The sequence below is a fragment of the Notothenia rossii genome (assembly GCF_949606895.1).
Source record: "Notothenia rossii genome assembly, chromosome: 3".
NCBI lineage: Eukaryota > Metazoa > Chordata > Actinopteri > Perciformes > Nototheniidae > Notothenia > Notothenia rossii.
The window spans coordinates 86,832,536-86,852,958 of NC_136901.1; the positions used below are offsets into that span (position 1 = coordinate 86,832,536).

General features: G+C 41.5%; 1 protein-coding gene across 6 annotated transcripts in view; it reads left to right on the plus strand.

Moving 5' to 3' along the window:
- The window catches only part of rapgef2b (Rap guanine nucleotide exchange factor 2b), a 132,629-nt gene that overhangs the window by 63,227 nt on the left and 48,979 nt on the right, over positions 1-20,423 (plus strand). For 3 of the 6 annotated variants that reach the window (XM_079668895.1, XM_079668892.1, XM_079668896.1), the window contains exons 6-7: positions 2,105-2,272; positions 10,857-10,874. In XM_079668895.1, the coding sequence (XP_079525021.1) occupies positions 2,105-2,272; positions 10,857-10,874 (186 nt within the window). The remainder of the gene's footprint in view (positions 1-2,104; positions 2,273-10,856; positions 10,875-20,423) is intronic. The other 3 variants (XM_079668893.1, XM_079668894.1, XM_079668897.1) reach the window with 1 other exon arrangement.

Here is a 20,423-nt window from a genome sequence, read left to right on the forward strand (position 1 = left end):
AATCTATTTGTGAACACTTTCAATTATCAGAACTTAAAGTGGACCTATCATGCTATATTTGAATAATATAGTGTAGGACCAATAAGATAATGTTATAATGGATAATAACCATAAGGCATATTTATGCTTTTTATTTTTCAAAATACCAAACAGATCATGCATTTTAGCCATTCCTCATTTCGCTCAATTTAACACTGTCTTTGCATCATGGGCTGATTCTGTGAGAACAGCACCATCTACAGGCCTGGCATATGTACTACAGCGTCTCCAGCACTTTCCAACGGTAATGTCCGTGGCTGTCTCCTCCTGATTGGTGGAGTTGGCCCAATAGCGGTAGCACCACTTCTGTGACGTCACAGAAGTGTTCAAATCTGGATCAGTCTGTATCGGATCCGTTGCAGCCCCTTTTTAAGAGATTTGGGTATGGAGGAAAATAGAGAGGGTTGTGTTTTCTGACACTTGGTGAGTTCCCTGGAACACCGGGGACACATATTCATGTATAAAAGACGTACAAAAGTGCATTTTGCATGATAGATAACTTTTAAACAAATCCGATCCATCTTGAAAGAGGAACATAGAGGGATAACATAATGCCTATGTTGTTGCATACAAGGTGTGCTGAGGGGGCAGTGATCAAAGCTGTGCAAATGTTTTGACAACTCAAACCAGAAAAACAACGCAAAATCTTGTAGATTCAGCTAATTCGTGACACCATTTTCATTGCTAACGGACCCTTTTGCCAACGCTTAAGAGCTAATATGGATTCAGTTGTTTCATGTTAAACTACCACCGTAAAATCACACATGCATCTTACTCTCCACAATGTATAGAACACACAAATACTCCGCCTTGCTATATTTAAGACATAACGCTTGCTTGATACTATAATAATAACACTGCTGCAGCCACAGCACATCACATCCTGTCAATTGCTGTGTGTCTGTAGATGGGGGGGGGGGGGGGGGGCTTGTGATAACCTAGCCTGTATCAGACACTGTCGAACCCCTCGGTGATAACACCCTCTGCTCGCTGCAGACAGTCTCTGGCCTTACCCCTTTTTTTCTATAATAGGTGCCAGCCCGCCCTGTAATTACTGAGGAGGGTTTCTGCTGGGAAATAGACGCACAGAGAGGAAGATGCTGTTACACACACGATCAAAGAGACGTCAAAAGAAAAATAAACCAGTCACGTGTCCGTACTGTACACACACACACACACACACACACACACACACACACACACACACACACACACACACACACACACACACACACACACACACACACACACACACACACACACACACACACACACACACACAACACACACATTTCTGCCCACATTTGCAATTAGACACACAATCACACTTATGCGCTCACTCACACTCGGCTCCCCTGCCGTTGTCATGGCAGCAGTTGGTACGGCAGCGGGAGATTTCGGTGGTGTAATCCCAAAGGCTGAGCGCTGTGAAATGTGAAGCCGCAGTGAACGCAGCGATTGAGAGCCAGAGGAGGAATGAGTCCAAGAAGAAGGAACAACTTCAATATGTCGTTCCAGCGTGACCCTAAATCCGCCCGGCAACAAAGTGGTCCCATTTATCCCGAAAATACTTTAGAAAACTGTTGAATATAACTTCACTGCCTGTTTTGTTTGGGTATCCTAAGCTAGTTTCCACTTAGAACATGTTATTTTTTGCCCCTTTTGATTCAATACAAATACAAACATGGATTTTGTCATTTCATTGTGGATACTTTAAGCATAGGCAGGGGGAAAGTTGTCTTTTACTCCATTTCTGTTTATCACAGTCTTGTCAATCACTGAAATCCCCATCTCTCCAGATTCCTCCGTCTCTCTTTTTGCGTTGTGAGCACCCTTTGACGTAGGTGTGCATCAAGCAGCCCACACACACTTCTATTTATACGCAATGAGAGGAGCGGGAGGCAGGGAAGAGGAGGAGGAGGAGGAGGAAGAGGTGGTGGTGGTGGGAGGAATCAGAGATGGAGTATAGGAGGGTGGGGTTTTTCTAGGCTTCTGAGTGTGTGTTTTGATATTGGAAGAGCGTGAATGAAAATGAAGACTCTCACTTCCTCACTCTCTTCTCCAGGTGGACTATATGGATGAAAATGAGGAGTACTTTCAGCGACAAGCCTCGCACAGACAGTCCCGTCGGCGCTTCCGGAAGATCAACCAGAAAGGGGAGCGGCAGACGATCATCGACACCGTGGATCCGTATCCCACCGGAAAGCCGCCCATAGCCCGGGGGTATCACACGGTGAGTTGCGCTCGTGTTTCCCCCCCCCCCCCCCCCCCGCCTCGCTGCAGAGGACCGCAGTGTGTTACTCTAGTTCCTGTGTCAATCTCCGCTTCTGAGCCCGCTGTGCTTCAGATGGTAGCAGAATGTGTGTGTTCCCTGTTATCACAACTCTGTGTGTTCTCTGCTGGCCCGAGCTGACCCGTGGTTGTTGTGTTTTGGTGTTTTGTGTCCCCGGGGGGAAAAAGCCCCCCCCCTTGTCCCCCTCTGGGTGATGTCGAGCCTGTTTTCCTAATCTTTGCTCTGAGCTGTTTCCCCTGTGGTGTTTAATTGTTGTTTTACCCATCCTATGCACAACTGAAGCTGCTACACCAATGCTGGTAGCTTCCGCTGGCTTCAGTGTGTCGATCTACGCTCCCGTGTTGAATGTGTGAAGTTATTCTGTGCTATAGCTGCTGTATGTGTGTGTCTTTGATCATGTGTGTTTGTGCTTCTGATGGTTGTCAGCTGTTTTTAGAAAGATTTCTTTGGGCTTTGGTGTTCAGCGTTTGCACCACAACACATACATGATGATATTACGTCGATATTTTTCAGCAAATTCCAGCTGCAAATAGTTATAGTCCCTTGTATTTACAGGTAAACTGTGTCCTGGAGAGTGTTGCCATTTGATGATCATTTAACTAAGAGAAGAGGAAGTACTGTAGTCAAATAGTTGTGATTTGTCATGGAGAGGCTTCCCACCTCGAGATTAGGAAAAATCACAGTACTTGGTGTTTGGGAATAATTTGCCTTGCATGTCGTCCTTCGCCCTCCGACGCAGCTGACCAACCTTGAGCAGCCGCTATCCCCCTTAAGGAGGGGCTGCCCTAGCATGTTGTTGATGTTACCAGTTTGTGACCGGGCAACTCTCGGTCAGAGATAGTTATTGTTGAGGGACACCTGGAACACATCCTTCTCTGGGTTGTAGATGACCCCGAGCCATAAGCGACAACAAATGGGATTCAGTGTCCCTCAGCTGTTTAGTCTATCTATTGAAGAATGTTGATTATTACACTCTGAACTAGTTAAAACCTGGAGCTACAGGAGGGGTCTTCAGAATTGATTGTGGCATCTCAACCGTGTGGTCAACTCGTGGCCCGTGACATGTCTCCGGCCGAAGCTCCAAATAAACCGTCAGTGTTTGCCATCAAAGCTCCCCTCGTGTCTCTCTGAGTCCTGACTCCTATGTCTTCAGAAGTTTCCCCCACACTCGGTGATTTCATTGTTTTGCCTTTTTTCATAAAAACAACGTAGGAAGTAAAAATGGACGAGGAAGAATAGAGATATGAGACAAAAACAACAATGGGGGAGTCTGATAGTGCCTACTTTTACAAGTCTTAGAGCTGTTCTATTCTTATAAGCCCTCATTTACATAACAGTAGAGCTTCATATCATATCTGTGCCAGATGCCCGTAGCAGTTCTTATAATACAACAAACCTTCTAATGAAATGCTGTTTCAGTGGCTGATGACCAAACTCTTTATTTCTGAGGATAGTTGAAAACTGGAATTATGGTTTGTTCAAGTTTTGACTAACTGTGAAAGGATTTGACTCCAGCAGAGGAGGAGTTACCAGGCTCTCTCCTCTTTCCTTTCTTTCCCTGGGAATAGGAAGCAAAACATTTTCATTTCATTTAATCGTTTATTTGAACCGGGTCAGTGCACATTAATGAACATTTTAAACACGATAATGCTTTCAAAGGTAAATGAGCCGGATTTTTAGCTTTGAGCTAATTTCCATCCATAGTCCCGTCACAAACAACATTTAAATGCTGCATTTTAATGATGCATATACCCAGCATGCAGTAGTTACACAGAGTATTTCCTGCATTCTCCTCATTCCTGACATTCCCGTGGGGGTTTCTGTCACTGTGAAACACTCGCGCTTAAAAAGGGAAAATGCGGCAAGAGTCATCCTCCCCTCAGCCCCACCCTGATTCCTAAATTTAGCCTCGCTGTGTTTTCGTTTCAAAGGACTGCACTGAACTTTCGCACGGCCCGACGTCTCCTCTCCTCGCTGTAGTACCGCTCCTGTGGGAAGGATGGAGCGGATGCCATGGCAACCAGCAATCCCAAATGGGCTGTGCTCGAGTGCACTTAGAAGTACAGTAAAGGGAAGGGAGCTAACTTAACAAGAGTGCAGCGCGCCGCTTCCTCTGCTGCTGACAGAGCCACAGAGAAGCTGAATCTGGGCGGATGCTATAAGCTGACAGAGCACGCTAATCGCCTGTATTCAGAATGCCAGGCACCGCTCGGTTTTTTCCTACATTCTACCCCGAGGCGTATTTATGAGGTGAGAAATGCACCGAGGAGAGACTTGGGGATTGAAGGAAGGAGATCTCTCTGGCAGGCAAGGTTTTTATTCAGCTTAGTCACTCCTGTGAAGGGGAATGTGAGGTAAGCTATGAAAACATGCCACTGATCATGAGGTTTCAAAGCTCTTTAAATGTGAGCAAGTCTGTGTAACTTAGGGCTGAGATGATTATTTGTATTAATAATCACTTTGTTTTTGATTGTTTGGTCTACAAACTAGTGAGATATGTCCATCCCAACCTTCCAGAGTCCAATGTGATTAATTTCTCTGTTAAAAATGCTAAGATATGTAATGTGGGAAGATTATCAAAGTTATAATAATGGCAGATCCTCAACTTTTAAAAGTCTGGAACCAGTGATTGATGTCTGACTTTTAATCACTTATCAAATTGTTATTTAAAGGGGACCTATCATGGAAAATGCACTTTTTGATGTTTTTTATACATCAATATATCCCCGATGTGTCAGGGAATTCACGCAGCGTCAGAAGATAAAACTCTCTCTTTCCCTCCGTACCCAAATCTCTAAAAACAGGGCTACAACGGAGCTGATCCAGATTTGCGTCCGATATGATGTAATATCTGAAATGTAGGCTGGCTTTACACCCACGGTCCAATCAGAAACGTTGCTATCAGAAACAATGCCCGACTGTTTTGGACGTAATATGGTCGGTGCATGTTTACATTAGCATCGCTAACACTCAGAGCTAACCTGTACTGGAGAGCATGTGTGTGAAGAAGCAGGAAATAAAAAGGACCTCACCTTGTGGTATAACCGGCAAGAGAGAAACCCTCCGAGTTCCATACTGTTTCAGAAATAATCCTTGATAATCCATGGCGTTTCATCACGGCAGTATTTAGTTTAGACAGTAGCTGCCGGGTCCCGCATGAGCTCAGCCCCCTCCTTTTTTATCAATTTTTTTTTTTTAAAGCTTCATACCCCAAATCAGCACTTTTGAAACAGGAAGTGAAATAGAGGGACATGAGGCATGGCTAGAATGGGTGATCTGTTTCGTATTTTGAGCAAAACACTTCATAGACATGTTTTTTATATATATTTGTATATATCTGAGACCTATGCTATTGCCTAAAAATAGCATGATAGGTGCACTTTAATTTTCCGGTTAATATAATGCGGCAGACTCGTTATTAAGTTCTTTTTTTTTTATCTCATATAGTGTATTTGACTTTGTTACAGACAAGATGATGCTGAAAGAACATGATACTTTTAGGCAGTGATGGATGACGGTCTTTTATTCCAGTCAAACTATTCACACCCGGGCTCAAAACACTCTACTAACTGTATTACAAAATAGTGCTATCCAGGAAAATATCTCCAATTGAAATATACTAATGATGCTTCTGTAAGAGTTATATATTTTCATATTTAATTATAACTGAAGCATTTATATGTAGGTAGCATTTTATTGTTATTAGCTGTTAAAGTGGTTATAATGATACTGTTGGGTAGTGTATTCGGTAACAATGCTGCATATTTGATAAAGAACAAGTACTTGAGGAGATATGCTTTCACCACTTTAACTATGCTGCATTTGAAGACCTTAATTACTAACATTTAGCGTTTTAATGACGTGATTAGAGCTTTACTGCAGTTATTCCTACCACTAAGTCAAAAGCCATTAAAGAGACATGCTAAATGGTTAGCTGCTTGACGATTATGTTGTTTCAGATGTGATTATTGTTATTGTAAAGTGTAAAACATTTGATTTAACGACTTAGTGCTGCTTCGTGAGTCGATGAGACATGACATACCAATGCCAAGCACTCATCCACAGTAATGCATCAAACCCTGAAATAGCTTATGCTCTGACTGGCCTTCATTGTTCGTGAGAGATTGTTCTTTAACGCCAAGGTCGTGGGTTCGATCCCCGTAGAGCGCAGAGTGTGTGTAAACAGCTGTGTGTCCTTGAGCAACACACACAGCATGCGCAGTCATTGTGAGCGGCTCTGGAGTGCCGGCTTAACACCCTAAAATATAAATGTAATTGTAACCCAGCAAGGGAACTCCCTCTGCGAGTGCTGACACACACACACACACACACACACACACACACACACACACACACACACACACACACACACACACACACACCCCCCCCCCCCCCCCGGCCCCTATACTCCCTATTATCTGTATGAAGTGAGGAGATTATTGGGCTCTCAGGGTTCAAACAAGATGCAAGTTATTTCTGGATAGTGTACATAATGAGTCTGGCCTTGAGTACGCATGATCTGTTTAATAATTACTAACACTTGAAAGAGAATATCATGTATGCTTGATAAGGAAACAATCAGTCAGTCGATCGGTCTTGATTCATGTAACAGCGTTTCATAACAGTTAGTTAAAGTAGCCTCGCCATTAAAGGACATACAGAGAGATTTAGATGATATTAGCTGAGAGGGCTATTCCATTCTAGTTTTGGGGGGTTTTAAATATACCCCTAGGTCATCTGTCCATTTTGATGAATGAGAGCATGTCAGAGAAAATGTTACTTTCATTTCCTTTTTTATTTGGGCTCATGCCAGCCACTTTCTAACAAAGCATGATGTCATTTTCACTATTAATATTGACTCAAATATCCATCCTGTCTATATAATGTAAGGGCGACATAGAAGTGGCTGAGGGATAGTCAAATACAAATGTGGATGTTAGACTTAGCATAACCATAGAATGCCTTAAAAACAACTCCTAAAGTATTGTTGTGATATATATTGATGTCACTTTGGCACAGGAACATTATGCCCCCATTTTAATCCTGCACTCAAAATTGCTAATTGTCTTTGAGTTGTTTTTGGCATTTGAGTTAACAACAGTCAATGAGCACAACACCCACCCTCTGTCAATCAGTGTTGTCAAGGTGATTTAAGTTTATGCACAACTCAGGTCAGAAGTTGTACCTAAGCTTCTGTCTTGTTTGTGCCTCATTACAGCATCAGCCCTGAACAACACGGCTCCTTTAAAACCTTATGGAAACATGTTTTATTTTTTAAATCCTCCCCTTTCCATAAGGAATTTATTATATATTTTCACTCTTGTGTTGGAGCGTGCATTAGTGTTCTTCCCAAAGAGCGGAACCAACTGACCGGTGCAATATGTCTGAGGTATAGGATGACAGTTCTTGGCTTCACTTCTAACGCACTTGTCAGATTTATTGTCAGAGTCAAAGACCGCAGCTACCATTAAACATTGAAAGCTTTTGATTTAAGGTATAATGTAAGATATTGTTACCTTCTATATCACATTGACATAAACCCATCTCCATAAACCTTCTCTTGCTCTTCTTCTTGTAAAAAAAAGGGACATATATTGTCATATTTGACTAGAGGGATGTCTCATCTAAAAGCCTGAAAAAGGAACAGAGCTGTCAGTTTGAGCTTAAATGTGTATTTTGTCACCATTGGATCAAAGATGTACATTATTTAAAGGACTACGACGTGTACAAATACATTTAGTTTCCGTAGTAGTGTGCTGTATGAATCAGGGCGGTGAAAGAGGACAGTGTTTATAATTCAACACGTCTCTCCTGTGTGCTCAGAGCAGCGCCTTTACACTTGGGCGCCTTGTTTAGGATGGACACCAGTTATTTCTGGCATCACACACACACACACACACACACACACACACACACACACACACACACACACACACACACACACACACACACACACACACACACACACACACACACACACACACACACACACACACACACACAATTCTCTCCATTTTGCACTTGTACCTCAAACACACTATCTGTTTATCTAATATCAACAGCCATTTGTGCTGTCAATGTCAACCTTGCCACACACACACACACACACACACACACACACACACACACACACACACACACACACACACACACACACACACACACACACTACTCCCTGTCCTCTCACTTAAGGTCTTTGTCCTGTCACTCAGTTAAAAATGAAATGTTGATGTGGCGGCCTCATGTTTACTGAACGCTACACTCCTGATTTTATCCATAGCAAATTATGATAATATCCAAAATCTCCTCTTCCCTTTGTCTTCCATTTCCCCTCTCCTCTGCTTGCTTTAAGACTCCTCCTCAGATCCAAACTCTGAGTAATATTCCCCCTTCTGGGTTTGCTCGGCGTCCAGTAGTGCATTCAAGGCTCCAAACAGCTGTTCTATAATTACACAAGCAGCAGGAGTCAGGCAATCAATAGTCCTTTTACTCCTTCCCTCCACCCGGCGGCCCGGTGGTTAGCGAGGCCGGCCTGTAATCAGAAGGTCACAGGTCTAATCCCCGCTAACGCCAACGCGTCCATCAGCGACCCTGGCTCTGCTGGAGTGCCCTTGACACTGCCATTGCTCACTCATCTCCTGAATACTCCTTAATTGCCTTAAGTTATATATGAAAGGGGACTTACTGCTGACAAGAATCACTTTCTCTTATGGAAACTCATATTAGATATGCAATGTTAAGTTAGAGACGACTCTGAGAAACCAACATCATTGAAAGGTTAGATCGCCAGTCTCCACGGGGTTGTACTGTGTATGTATAGCAAAGCTTCTAATCATATGAACGTAAGACCCATTGTATCTAAGCTTACCTGATCCTAGGGCTTAGAAATGAACTGCATTTGTATCAAATTTGCAATTAACAAAGTGTACATCAAAACAACATGAGAAGCACTTATTGTGTTTCTTGCTAGGCGACAAGATGTGTACCACTCGCTAGCTATTGAATAATATGCTCAATATGTTGGGAAAAACATTCATAAGATGTGTTACTGCCAGTTAAATGAGAAGATCGATATACCATATTTAACTGGAGCCATTAACAAACGAGTTCATCTTAGTGTAAAGACATGAGAAACAGACTGTCCAAGGGTATGAAAGAAACCACTCTAAAGCTATAATTTCTTTTATAGGTCTGAGCTGTTTCCATTCTTTGTGCTACGCTAAGCTAACCGGCTTCTGGCTGCAGTTTATTATCGTATTGCTTCTCATCTACTTTTATTTCCCCAAATAACTAGCTGTTTTATTCAATAATACGTTGTATAGAGGTAGCTCGTCCTGCCTGTGAGGCGTGGCATTTTTATTATCAGTTTAAACTGCTGCTGTCTTGCTTTATGTGAGTTTGAATTCAAGTATCTTTTCTTCAATCTAGAAATCTCTGCTTTGATAACCAGGTGAATCATTGGCCATTATTTCCTTTAATGTAGAAAACAGGATAAGTTTATGATTATTTCTGTAAGAGGAATACATTGAACGCTCAGAGCGTCTCCACCATGCTACTAGACAGATGGGAGGGATGAAACCCCTCTTTAATGGTCTCACATGCAGAGCACACAGCACACACAGTGACATTTGGCCTCTGCATTTAACCCATACTAGTACTGGGCAGCTATTGTACAGCGCCGGGGAGCAATGGGGGGGGGGGGGGGTTGTCTGGTGCCTTGCTGAAGGGTTAGGGGGAGGGCCCAGGAGGTGAACTGGGAACCTCTCCAAGTAGCAGTCCACACTCCATATTTAGGTCTGTTCGGGGACTTGAACCGGTGACCCTACGGCTCACAGTCCAAGCCCTATACTGACTATGCCACTGCCGGACCACTATGTGTTTGAGGTAATTGTGTGCCAAAGGTTTTAAAGTTAATTTAAAAATAGATAACATGGTGTTTAAAACCACAACACATAGCACCTTATAATTGGAGTCTTATTGTCTCTTTAGAGGTTAAAGATGTCCCGCAGTGGTAATGAGGAGGTTCAGGAGTGCTCAGCAATCTGCAGGCATACCGAAAGAAAGAAAGGATGTGTGTGTGAGCTAGAATAATAATGTGTGTGTGTTTGTGTTCCCTTCCTGCCCTTGGCTATAAGAGCACTGAGAAAGTTGAAATCTCACCTTGAAAATGCATTAATCTGCTGAGACCCTGAACAATGAAAAAGAGTTTTGCAAAAGGGAGGAGGTAGTGTTTTGCATGTCTGTGTACAAATACACTTTAAACAATCTGCCATCGGGTATGTCTTTTTTCTATTCCCACAGGGCACACAGCAAGTTTTAGGAATCTTTATACGATAAGCATTTCACATCACACTCTGTCTAACATTGACTTTTCTCTCGGTTTGGTGCAGAGCGCTCGATCGTAACACCTCTTGTGATGCTTTCACCTGCTTTTTCTCACATCCTCGACTGGCAAGTGGCACCTTTGATAACTTTCATCTCCTCTGCTTCTTTCCACGGCTTTCTCCTTTAACCTGGCTCCCAGGGATGCAATAAACCTCAGGTACTGTATCTATGTAACCATGTTGTGTTAGCTGTGTCTGTGAGTGTGTGTTCTCTAGCTGTCTGTGTTTGTACCTCCATGTGTTGTATCTGTAGCCTCCCTTAATGAATACCTTCCATGTGTTGGCGTGTGTGCTGATAAAGAGGAAGAGGGAAGCACTCGCACTGCATTACCACGACAGCATCATGAACTGAATTCTGTTGAAAACTGAGAAAATATTTAAAAAAGATGTTTTGCTTCCACACCCATTATCCTGCTTTTGATCTAAAGATTGAAAATGCTCTCTCGAAAAAGGACTTCATCACGTCCCCGGGTGATGACAGAGAAATGATAAACATCGCTCTGCTGCAGCTTATGGGCCCGTAAACTGAGATAATGGAGACAATTTAGCTGATTGAGGCGGTGCATCATATCTCAAACACTGTGCCTCCCGGCTGATGGGCTTCATAATGGTATTGACTGTCTTTCTGCTTCATAGATTATTTGTATTATTATTATTCCTGCTGTGTGGTTCTGTTGGGTCTTGCCTTACTGATGGTGCCGTTAAAGCGTTCACTTATAATGAAATGCAATAAGTACTATTTAAACATAGTATCACTGTTTTCCCTCTTTGAGTATTTATATCATATCTAAGCATTTCACCACAGCTGTGTCCAAGCAGAAATGCAAGACGACAAGAGAGGTTGGAAAAAGATCAGAGCTCAAGGTGTTGAGCAGTCAGACCTGGGGAGAAAAAGGAGAGCGGAGAGAACCAACCTGCCAATCTCGCCCGCAGAAAAAGCCAAGCTCCTATTTTTAGAGGCGTCCTTTGTGACAACCTGCTCCGCTTCAGCTGTGCACGGATACAAAAGCTGTTTTCAAAAGACATTGTGTAGCGACCGCACGGTTCATTGTACACCTCCTGCTTTTCAACAACTTAGTGTGTAGGACCTTTTCAGAGCTGGAACTAATGATTATTTCATTTTTCTGTAATGTGAAAGAATAATCAATCAATCACTCAAATGGTCCATGAAAATGCCAGAAAGTAGAAAGACCAACGTTGACACATTGAAATTGCTTGTTTTCTTTGACAAACAGTCCAAAACACAACTATTATAAATGAACTGTGATTTCAATAAGCTGGAAGCAGTGAATGATTGGCATTTTGCGTAAAAATGACAGACGAACCAATCAATAAAATGACATAGTGACTAACTATTTTGGCTTTTAGATTATTAAAATTGGTGAACAATGTAAAAAAAAATCAACAAAATGCATTTTTATTTCGTGTGTTATTCTTTGTTTGTTGAATTGAGCCCCCAAGTGTCTCTTTCCCTGCGCAGATTATAAAAGCTAAATGTGTGTTTGTAGTTATTCATAGCCAAATATCAGACTTTGACGGAAATAGAACAGATATTTTTGGGAGTGCTCACACTACTGTAGATAACGCAGCTGAAAAGCGTGCCTTGTGCAAATGACGGGAAAAAAACAAGATACTCATTTACAAACCGGCTGTGGTTCATTTCTCAACCGCTGTTACAGAACACGCTTACTGACATTTGATTTGCTTTTCATGTCAGTTTTGACATTCAAAGACCTTTTTCAAAGCTGAGTATTTTCAAAAAGGGCTTGACAGATGACATTTATTTGGATGGTAATGAGCCTGCATGGGGCGGATAACAAAGTACGCTGTTTTTGTTGTTTGTGTCATGATCAAAATCTCCCTGAGCGGAGCTGTTGGATCTGTTCAGTGTTGAGCAGCTGTTAGACAATAGTGGATGATGGAGGAGATACTTGTATTATGACCAAGTCTCTTTCTGCTGGTAAAGTAAGGGTTAAAATGTGTTTGTATGAGTCTAAAAATAAGATTTGTAGAACTGTCTCTGATGTTGGCTGATGGATGCATCTTAATGTTGAGAAAGATTAAGAACATGAGAGGCTGTAAACAGAGTGGTTTGGTGTTTCCAGTCCGGTTTGAAACGGTAGTCTTGCACACAGATTATATATGATTTCTCTAAAACATATTGGCCATGATGTACCATGCTCCGATGTCAAGTGTTGAGCTGTAAAAGAGGAAATCAATGAACACATCAGATTCTACATGAGCTGTTATTGCTCACCCAGATATCCATTTGTACCTGACAGCACCTTCCATCAAGTTCATCTTCAGAAGCAGTTTCAAACCTGAAGAAAGATTCTATTGTCTAAAACGAAAATATATATTTTGCAATAAGGAGTTGTTATTTAAGTCTGATATTACATGTTGCCTTCATGGTTGTGTATTTAACCCTTATGTTGTGTTCGGGTCTCCCGTGACCCGTTTCAAGTTAAAATTATATACGGTAATAACTACGCTCTAGTTTTTTTTTATTGGAACAAGGCTTAATGACATCCTCCACAACAGCTATATAAACACTACAAAACTGATTTTGACAATTTTAGCCAAGTCTGCAGGTCTCTTGACCCCCACCCCCTTCATCCACTGTAACAAATTATTTTTCGCAACATGCACCTGGTCTCCCCTCCCTCTGCCCCCCTCCCCCCACGGGAACTCGACATTTCACAAAGAATATGTACACTAACACTTGAACCTGAACACACACATGCACGTGTTGTTGGAGATTTGGAGGATGTTGCAAACCAACCTCGTCTCCGCGTGTCGTTTGCTAAGCTGGGTGAATTCGGGAAAAGAGAGGGATTAAGAAACACCAGAATACAAGTTAAACAATAATCCTGCTTTAATGATATACAGTAACGATACAAATACAAAGAAATCACGAAGCACTCTGCAGAGTACTCCGGGCTCAGGTTCTACCACGTGTGTGAGACAGGTCTCAGGAACGGCTGGTGAAAAACAAGAGCGCGAACCAAAGGAAAACACAGGCTTTCATACTAAAACACAGGAGGAGGTGTGTACGTGCTTTCCCCCAGAGATCATCTTATTGGCAGAGATCAACACATGGCCTGTCGCACCCAATCAGTGCGACACAGCAGCTTTTAGCCAGCACACACACATCTCCTTTATGGCCCTGTGTCCCTGAGTCCATCTTCCCGCCTCCTGACTGCCACACACAAGTTAAAAGTATGTTTTAAGATATAGTTGTTATAGTTGGCTAAATATACGTAATACATGTTAATTACTTTCATATCAATAACAACGAGGAACACATTACCTATGCTCTTAAGCAGTATTAGAGATGCTTTCCAAATAGTCAAACTTCTCAGGCTTACCTATGGCCCTTCCATTTGTTTGAGCTATTGTTCACATCTTTACTTCAAATAAAAGGTTTCACATTGTATATTTCCAGCTTCCTTTACACATACTGCTATTATTAACACAAAGTAACTAACCACACACCTCTATTGAAAACAAGTCGATTCCCCTGACAATTGACATGCTGAAACTCCTGGAATGCGTCCCTCCCCCACCTCTCTCGTCCCTGTCATAAAAAACTGCTTCCATTTCATATAGAGTAATGAAAGATGTTTAAGCTAATTTCTCCACAATGTTTGTAGCCATTTAGTACCCACACATGAAAGAATAAGAACAGAGGTATAGTTGACCAGTAATCATGTAGCATTTATATTTACTTCAATTAAAACACATACACATCTGCTACAAGATTGTGTCACACACACCCTTTTTTTACGAGGGAAACATTCCAGAGCCTTGGCCTTTCACCTCAATATATTGGGGGAGGAAAGGATACTTTGTCCCTTCAAATTTAACACACATGAACATATATAAGGTGACACCAAAATGAATATACCAGATTTTACTTTCCTGTCATACCCCGTTACTTTAATACTTCAAATAATTCAAATAATCCTTCAATTCCCCCTTTTTGGTCTCGCATTAACGAGACCAACACACATAAGACATTTGAAACAAACTACTGTCATTCTTTGATACTGTGTCTGTCCCCCTTCATTAAACCTTTGAGAACAGAAAACAACCTCCAATGACAGTGAAGAAACTATCAGAGTGAGAGCCTGAGTGCCAGAAAGCAGCATCCTTGCGTGTTGTTGAATCATCAGGGCCCCCCCTCAGCGGAATACGCCAACAAGGGCAGCTGATAGGGAGGGGGAGATGCGGCCTTTCCTTCAAAGGTGGAACTGATGAATCTGATCAGAGAGAAGTAGACTCCTCTGCTGCCTCGAGAAGTCCCCCAGCCCGCTGATGCCAGCTTCCAAGTCGTCTGCTGTAGGGATGTCCGCGAAGTCCTTCTCCTCCAGTCCGCTGATGCCTGCTTCCAAGTCGTCTGCTGTAGGGATGTCCGCGTTGACGATAGCCAGGTCCATCCTGATGTCCTCCAAGGTCCTAGCCGGAGTGTTCCTCGCCGCACACTGGCTCCAGTAGTACCAGATGTCCCCCTTTGCTCCTCGGCGGACGGCATGAGATGTCCTCTGGGTCACTCTGTAGAGGCCGGAGAACCTGGGGTTGAGTCACGTAGGCCTGACGAACTCCGCTGTGTCGGCCTCCTGCTCCTCGGGTCCCCCTTTTGGCGTCAGCAACCTGTGTGGAGAAATCTGATACCCACCCCTCAAGTCTACGCTCAGTGCTTCTGGGCGCTCAGGTGTTTGACCCACCACTGGTAGGCCGCTTCAGAATTCTAATACTTGGCCTGTGTCAACAAAATAAACCCCAACATCTTCAGGTGAACTAAATAACATATCTCAATAGCTCTGAATTCCTGACAAGCATCTGTGTTATTATAAATGAAATCCTTGAGATCCCATTTAAAATCTAAATATAATATGAACTGCTAATGTTTCTGGTAAAGAAACACACTAATGTTATGGATTAAAAACAACTAAAATCATGATACTGACAAAGTGAATAATTTCCAGGCGAGACTGCTTCTACCTGTCACTGCTTGGATATTATCAAGCTGAAAAATGAATACAGAAATCCAACATACTGTCATCAAATGTCTTTCTATTATGACTTTAAATTAAATGTACATCCCCATAATGATCTAAACAGTCTATGGCTTTTACTTCTTTACCAGGCTAGTTACAAGATGTTGTCTAAATTAAATTCTATCTCATTACATTACTATGTTTTAACTTAGCTGTAATATGTTCTTTCTACAGTTCAAACCTCAGTTACTTTAATACCTGTTGAAATATTACAAAATTGTTTTCATTATCACAGTTCACCTTCTCATTCTCATTCTGGAATTACCTCTCTCAGTAGCCCCTTGGCCACTGATTCTGCATCTGTGTTACCTGTTATAACTCAATCAATATTAGAAACATGTCAACATTCATCAAACAGTATCTTATCCCCAGATATGGAGCAGGTTAAATCTAAAACTGTCAATCAATGGTCAGATTGAACATCTGAGTTGGGGCGGCAGGTTTCTTCCAGTCCCTAAATGAAAATATCCCACACTCCCCCTTTTTACACATGTAAACATGTGTAATAAAATCCTGTATGGGAAGAAAACCTTCAGGTAACCAGTGGTTATAAGAAAATACCAAACATCATTCACAAAAGTACATCCATCATCTTTCACAGTAAACACTCCAGGGAAAATAAGTGTTCATTCCCAGCTGGCAGTCCTAAAAGAAACAGAATCTTTAGATTCTAGTTTGAGTTTTACATTTGCAAACCGCCAACTCCTGTGGGAATTAGAAACGGGTCACATGTGCATTTTTCCAAATGCGTGGAATTGTAGGAAACCTGTGTTTCCCATGGAGCTCCAAAATAATGTATTAGTCCAAAGACATGCTCGGTTAGTTATTGTTTTAGAATCATGCAGTTACACTGATCACATGCAGAAATTCATTCACACCCACACTGTCAGGTTGTAAAGTCAAGTTTGGTCAGCCCCAGAGTCTGTCATTGATAGTGCTTTTCTCAAGTCACACTGTCAGTCAGGGTCAAAGGTCATTTGGTCTCAGTTTCATTGGCCATGTGTCGTGCTCTGCAGAGACTTTGATATTTCAGCATAGGCCAGTATCCTCTGTCTACAAAAATCAGTCATATATGGAGCGCCATCATTTATCAATTCCCGATTACCACCTTAAGTCAGATATCTCTAACTTGTCATCGGGACGGCTGCTTCCCACATTTCCTGCAACTTGGTACAAAACTCACTTCATAATAGTACTACTACTACTGCAATTTATTTACAACTAAGTAGTATTAAAATGTCTAAGAAATCTAATTCAGAAACTTGTGTACATAACTATTATCTTAAGTCAAAACATTACTAGGATCTGTGTAGCTCTGCATTTCATAGCTCATTATACTCATTTATCTTCAATTCCGGTCTACTTAAAAACAATGTTAAACTCTTTAGCAGTGTGTGGAACCTTGGGTGTCCGAACATGCAACCATCACCCTTCACTCTATCAAGGATTAAAAACAGTTTCCATCCTAAAGCCCTCCTATGGTAATAACTATGCCACAATGGTGAAATCAATATTGTAACAAATGAAATCACTGCTTTATTCACACATGAATAAAAATCTCTTGAAGAATAATTTATTAATATGATGGAAAGATTGAAGAATATGGTTCTACACTGTGCTACTCCAAAACACCCCCTGCTTAAAGTGTAGTGCATATTTCGCTCATGTCTCCCCCTTTAACCCTCAGTGTGTTTTTAGGATGATTTTCTCATTTTACATTAATAGTTTCCTCTTTACTGCTATTTTGAATTTACCAATCGATTAATTCATGGTTAATACCTCTTTTTATCTTTACTTATTTATCAAGTCAATTCAAGTTCTTTAAATGTGGTGTCTTCTATGTGCGTTTTGTGAATAAGTGTGTTTATGTGTAAACTCACTCATTCCCGTTGTCCTTTTCTCCTCCCCTGGTTGTCTCAAGCCGTGACCCCGACCTCCTCACTTCAAATCGACTATGCCAACTCCTCTGATTCTGTCTTCTCTTCAGTCCATCAGCTCTTGAATCCATCCGCTGTAACTGTTTTAGGCAGCCTTTGGCCCAGTCACATCTGCAGCCCACATCATGCCACTGTTCTTGCACTGCTTTGCATTCCATCTCCCCTTTACAGTCTCTCTGCTGCTTCATGGAGGGCGGATTCTGCTCTCATGTCCCCCACTCTGCTCCTGTGCCAAATCTCGTGGCTCAGCTTCATGCCCTGTCTGAGGGACTGATGAGAGTATTTCTGTATGTCAGCAAGCGGTTTGGTTCTGGATGCCTCAGGTGGAGACGGTTCAGCTCCGGTTCTCTGTCTGTTTGATGGAGAAGGAGGAGCCTCCTTTTGGGTTGGGTCTTTTGTCTGCTTGGAGGGACGGGGTCGTAGCCTTTCTAACTCAGAGGGGGAGTCCAGGTCCCGGGACGCATTATCCATAAGAAATCTAGCACACTGAGATTGAATCAATCCAACCCTTTCCACTCTGTCTCTTTCTAATCATACTATATGTCTTAGTTGCTAAATGCCATCTAAACAACACCATTAATGTCTACTAATGATATTACAAAAACTCCCTCTATAAATTGTTTCATCCATTGTTACATATCTACCCAACCTGACTCTTTCAGGAAACCATTTTCTTCCATAAATTGAAATACCTGTTTCAAGCATCACATATTTCACACACTACGAAAGAACATCTCCATACTTTCTCCAATATTTTAAATCCCACTGTTACTTAGAACAATAGTAAACCTGCAGAGCACACTGATCAGATCACAGTAATATAATTTGACTCAAGTGTAGGCCCATGTCTACTTTCCATTTTACTTATTACTTTTGGTGAATATTTATTTATATTGTCTAAATTCCTTGTCTATGATGTGCAAAAAGTTAGAGTATAAAAATGTGTTTTTCTCAATGTATTTACACTCCACGGATTCTTGAGTTTACTCATCTCCTGGTGTTGTCGTTCCTAAAAATGTTAGCAAACACAAAACTCCCACTACAACATTTATAGATAAATTGATCTAGCAAAATGAACTCTTTTCTAATTCAAAATGTGACAAAAGAACAATGATTTGTCTTTCACAAGATGGTGGTCTAACAGAATGACTCTTGACCTCATGGGGTCAAATAGATTTAGCCATGAGGCGGCTGACTTTAAAATGAACAGGGACAAAGAAACCACATGCATGTGGGTACATTATAGTCTAGAAATATAACACAAAACAACACTACTTAAAAATAATAACAATTCAAATGACTTCTGGTGAAAAGCATGAAGAACAAAACAACTTAATCTACTCTCAATGTTCATGTACACCATCACTGTGTATTTAATCAGTAGTTACCGGTTGTATCCTTAATCAAACTATTTCACCATCTTCACTTATTTTAGGTTACTCATTCAACAATATGACATTCTCCCGAACAGTAGTTAACTTTATATAACTTTTACTCTCTATATTTTAGCAACAACCTTACTTTTCTCTCTCTCTCTGTCTACTCTCCAAAACATCTCATTTCTCCTGACCACAAGTTTCTCATAAATCACCCCTTTGTGTAACCGTGTGAGATGGCTGGAGTAAAACCTCGTGCAGGACCTCTGTCATGCTTAAACATTAACAGATTCCCTCTGACAAACTTACAAAAACCTTATCTTTACTTTCTACTCTTTTGTTCCTGTATTTAATATAATTTTCCCCTTGGAATATAATTAAGTACAATCCTTAGTTAATGACAAATACCATGAAATTCACAACGCAATGCAACGGTATCAATCAGTTCTCACAGACTATATTTAAATAGCAGCAAATCATTGTTTCTTATTTATTTCAATATATCTACCACTTCAAATCACACCTTGATCTGTTCATTTTCTATGTATTTCGCTCCAACTTCAGATCACTAGAGAAAAAAGCAAGCAGACACACTCCGGGCTGCTGCTGCTGCTCTCGAGAGGAAAAAGGGTGGGGGAAACTCTCACAGACAAATACTGACACCCCCTTCTCTCTCCCCTGCTGTAGCTCTCAGCCTCTCCTTTGGAAAAGGGGGGCTTCTTTCAACAATTAACACTTCTGCTATCCTTTTATTCAATTTTTTTTTTTTTTTAACCCACTGTCCTCGTAAGCTCTCAACTCACGCTCCTCTCGTTAAAATGTTCCCTTCATTATGACTTCGTATCTATTCATCTGACTTAGGCTGTTTCTGTTACCAGTCAATATTCAGACTTCATATCTATTGATCTGACTTACTGTCCTTGTTACCAGTAAATATTCACAACACACCAAAGGATATAATGAGGCCCGGTCACTTCAGAATGACTTTCTGAAGTTTGCGTTACTCTCCTTTGGATCACTTATAACAAATAACTAATCTCCAGCCCCGTCGAGCTGTGGATTCGTTATTTTGGGTCAGTCTTATATGGAGACTTAATACAACCAACTGACTACTCTTAGACAGTCTAACTGTGGGGACTCAATACCACCACTTCCAAGCCAGGGACTTTAATACCCTTCTGGCCTGTCGGAACTTGATATCCGATTTTAACTGTGGGGACTCTTATACCTCCACTTCCAAGTCAGGGACTTTAATACCCTTCTGGCCTGCCGAAACTCGATATTCGGTTTTAAAAACTAAAACACGCATTTGCATTGTTACTATAAAAAACACT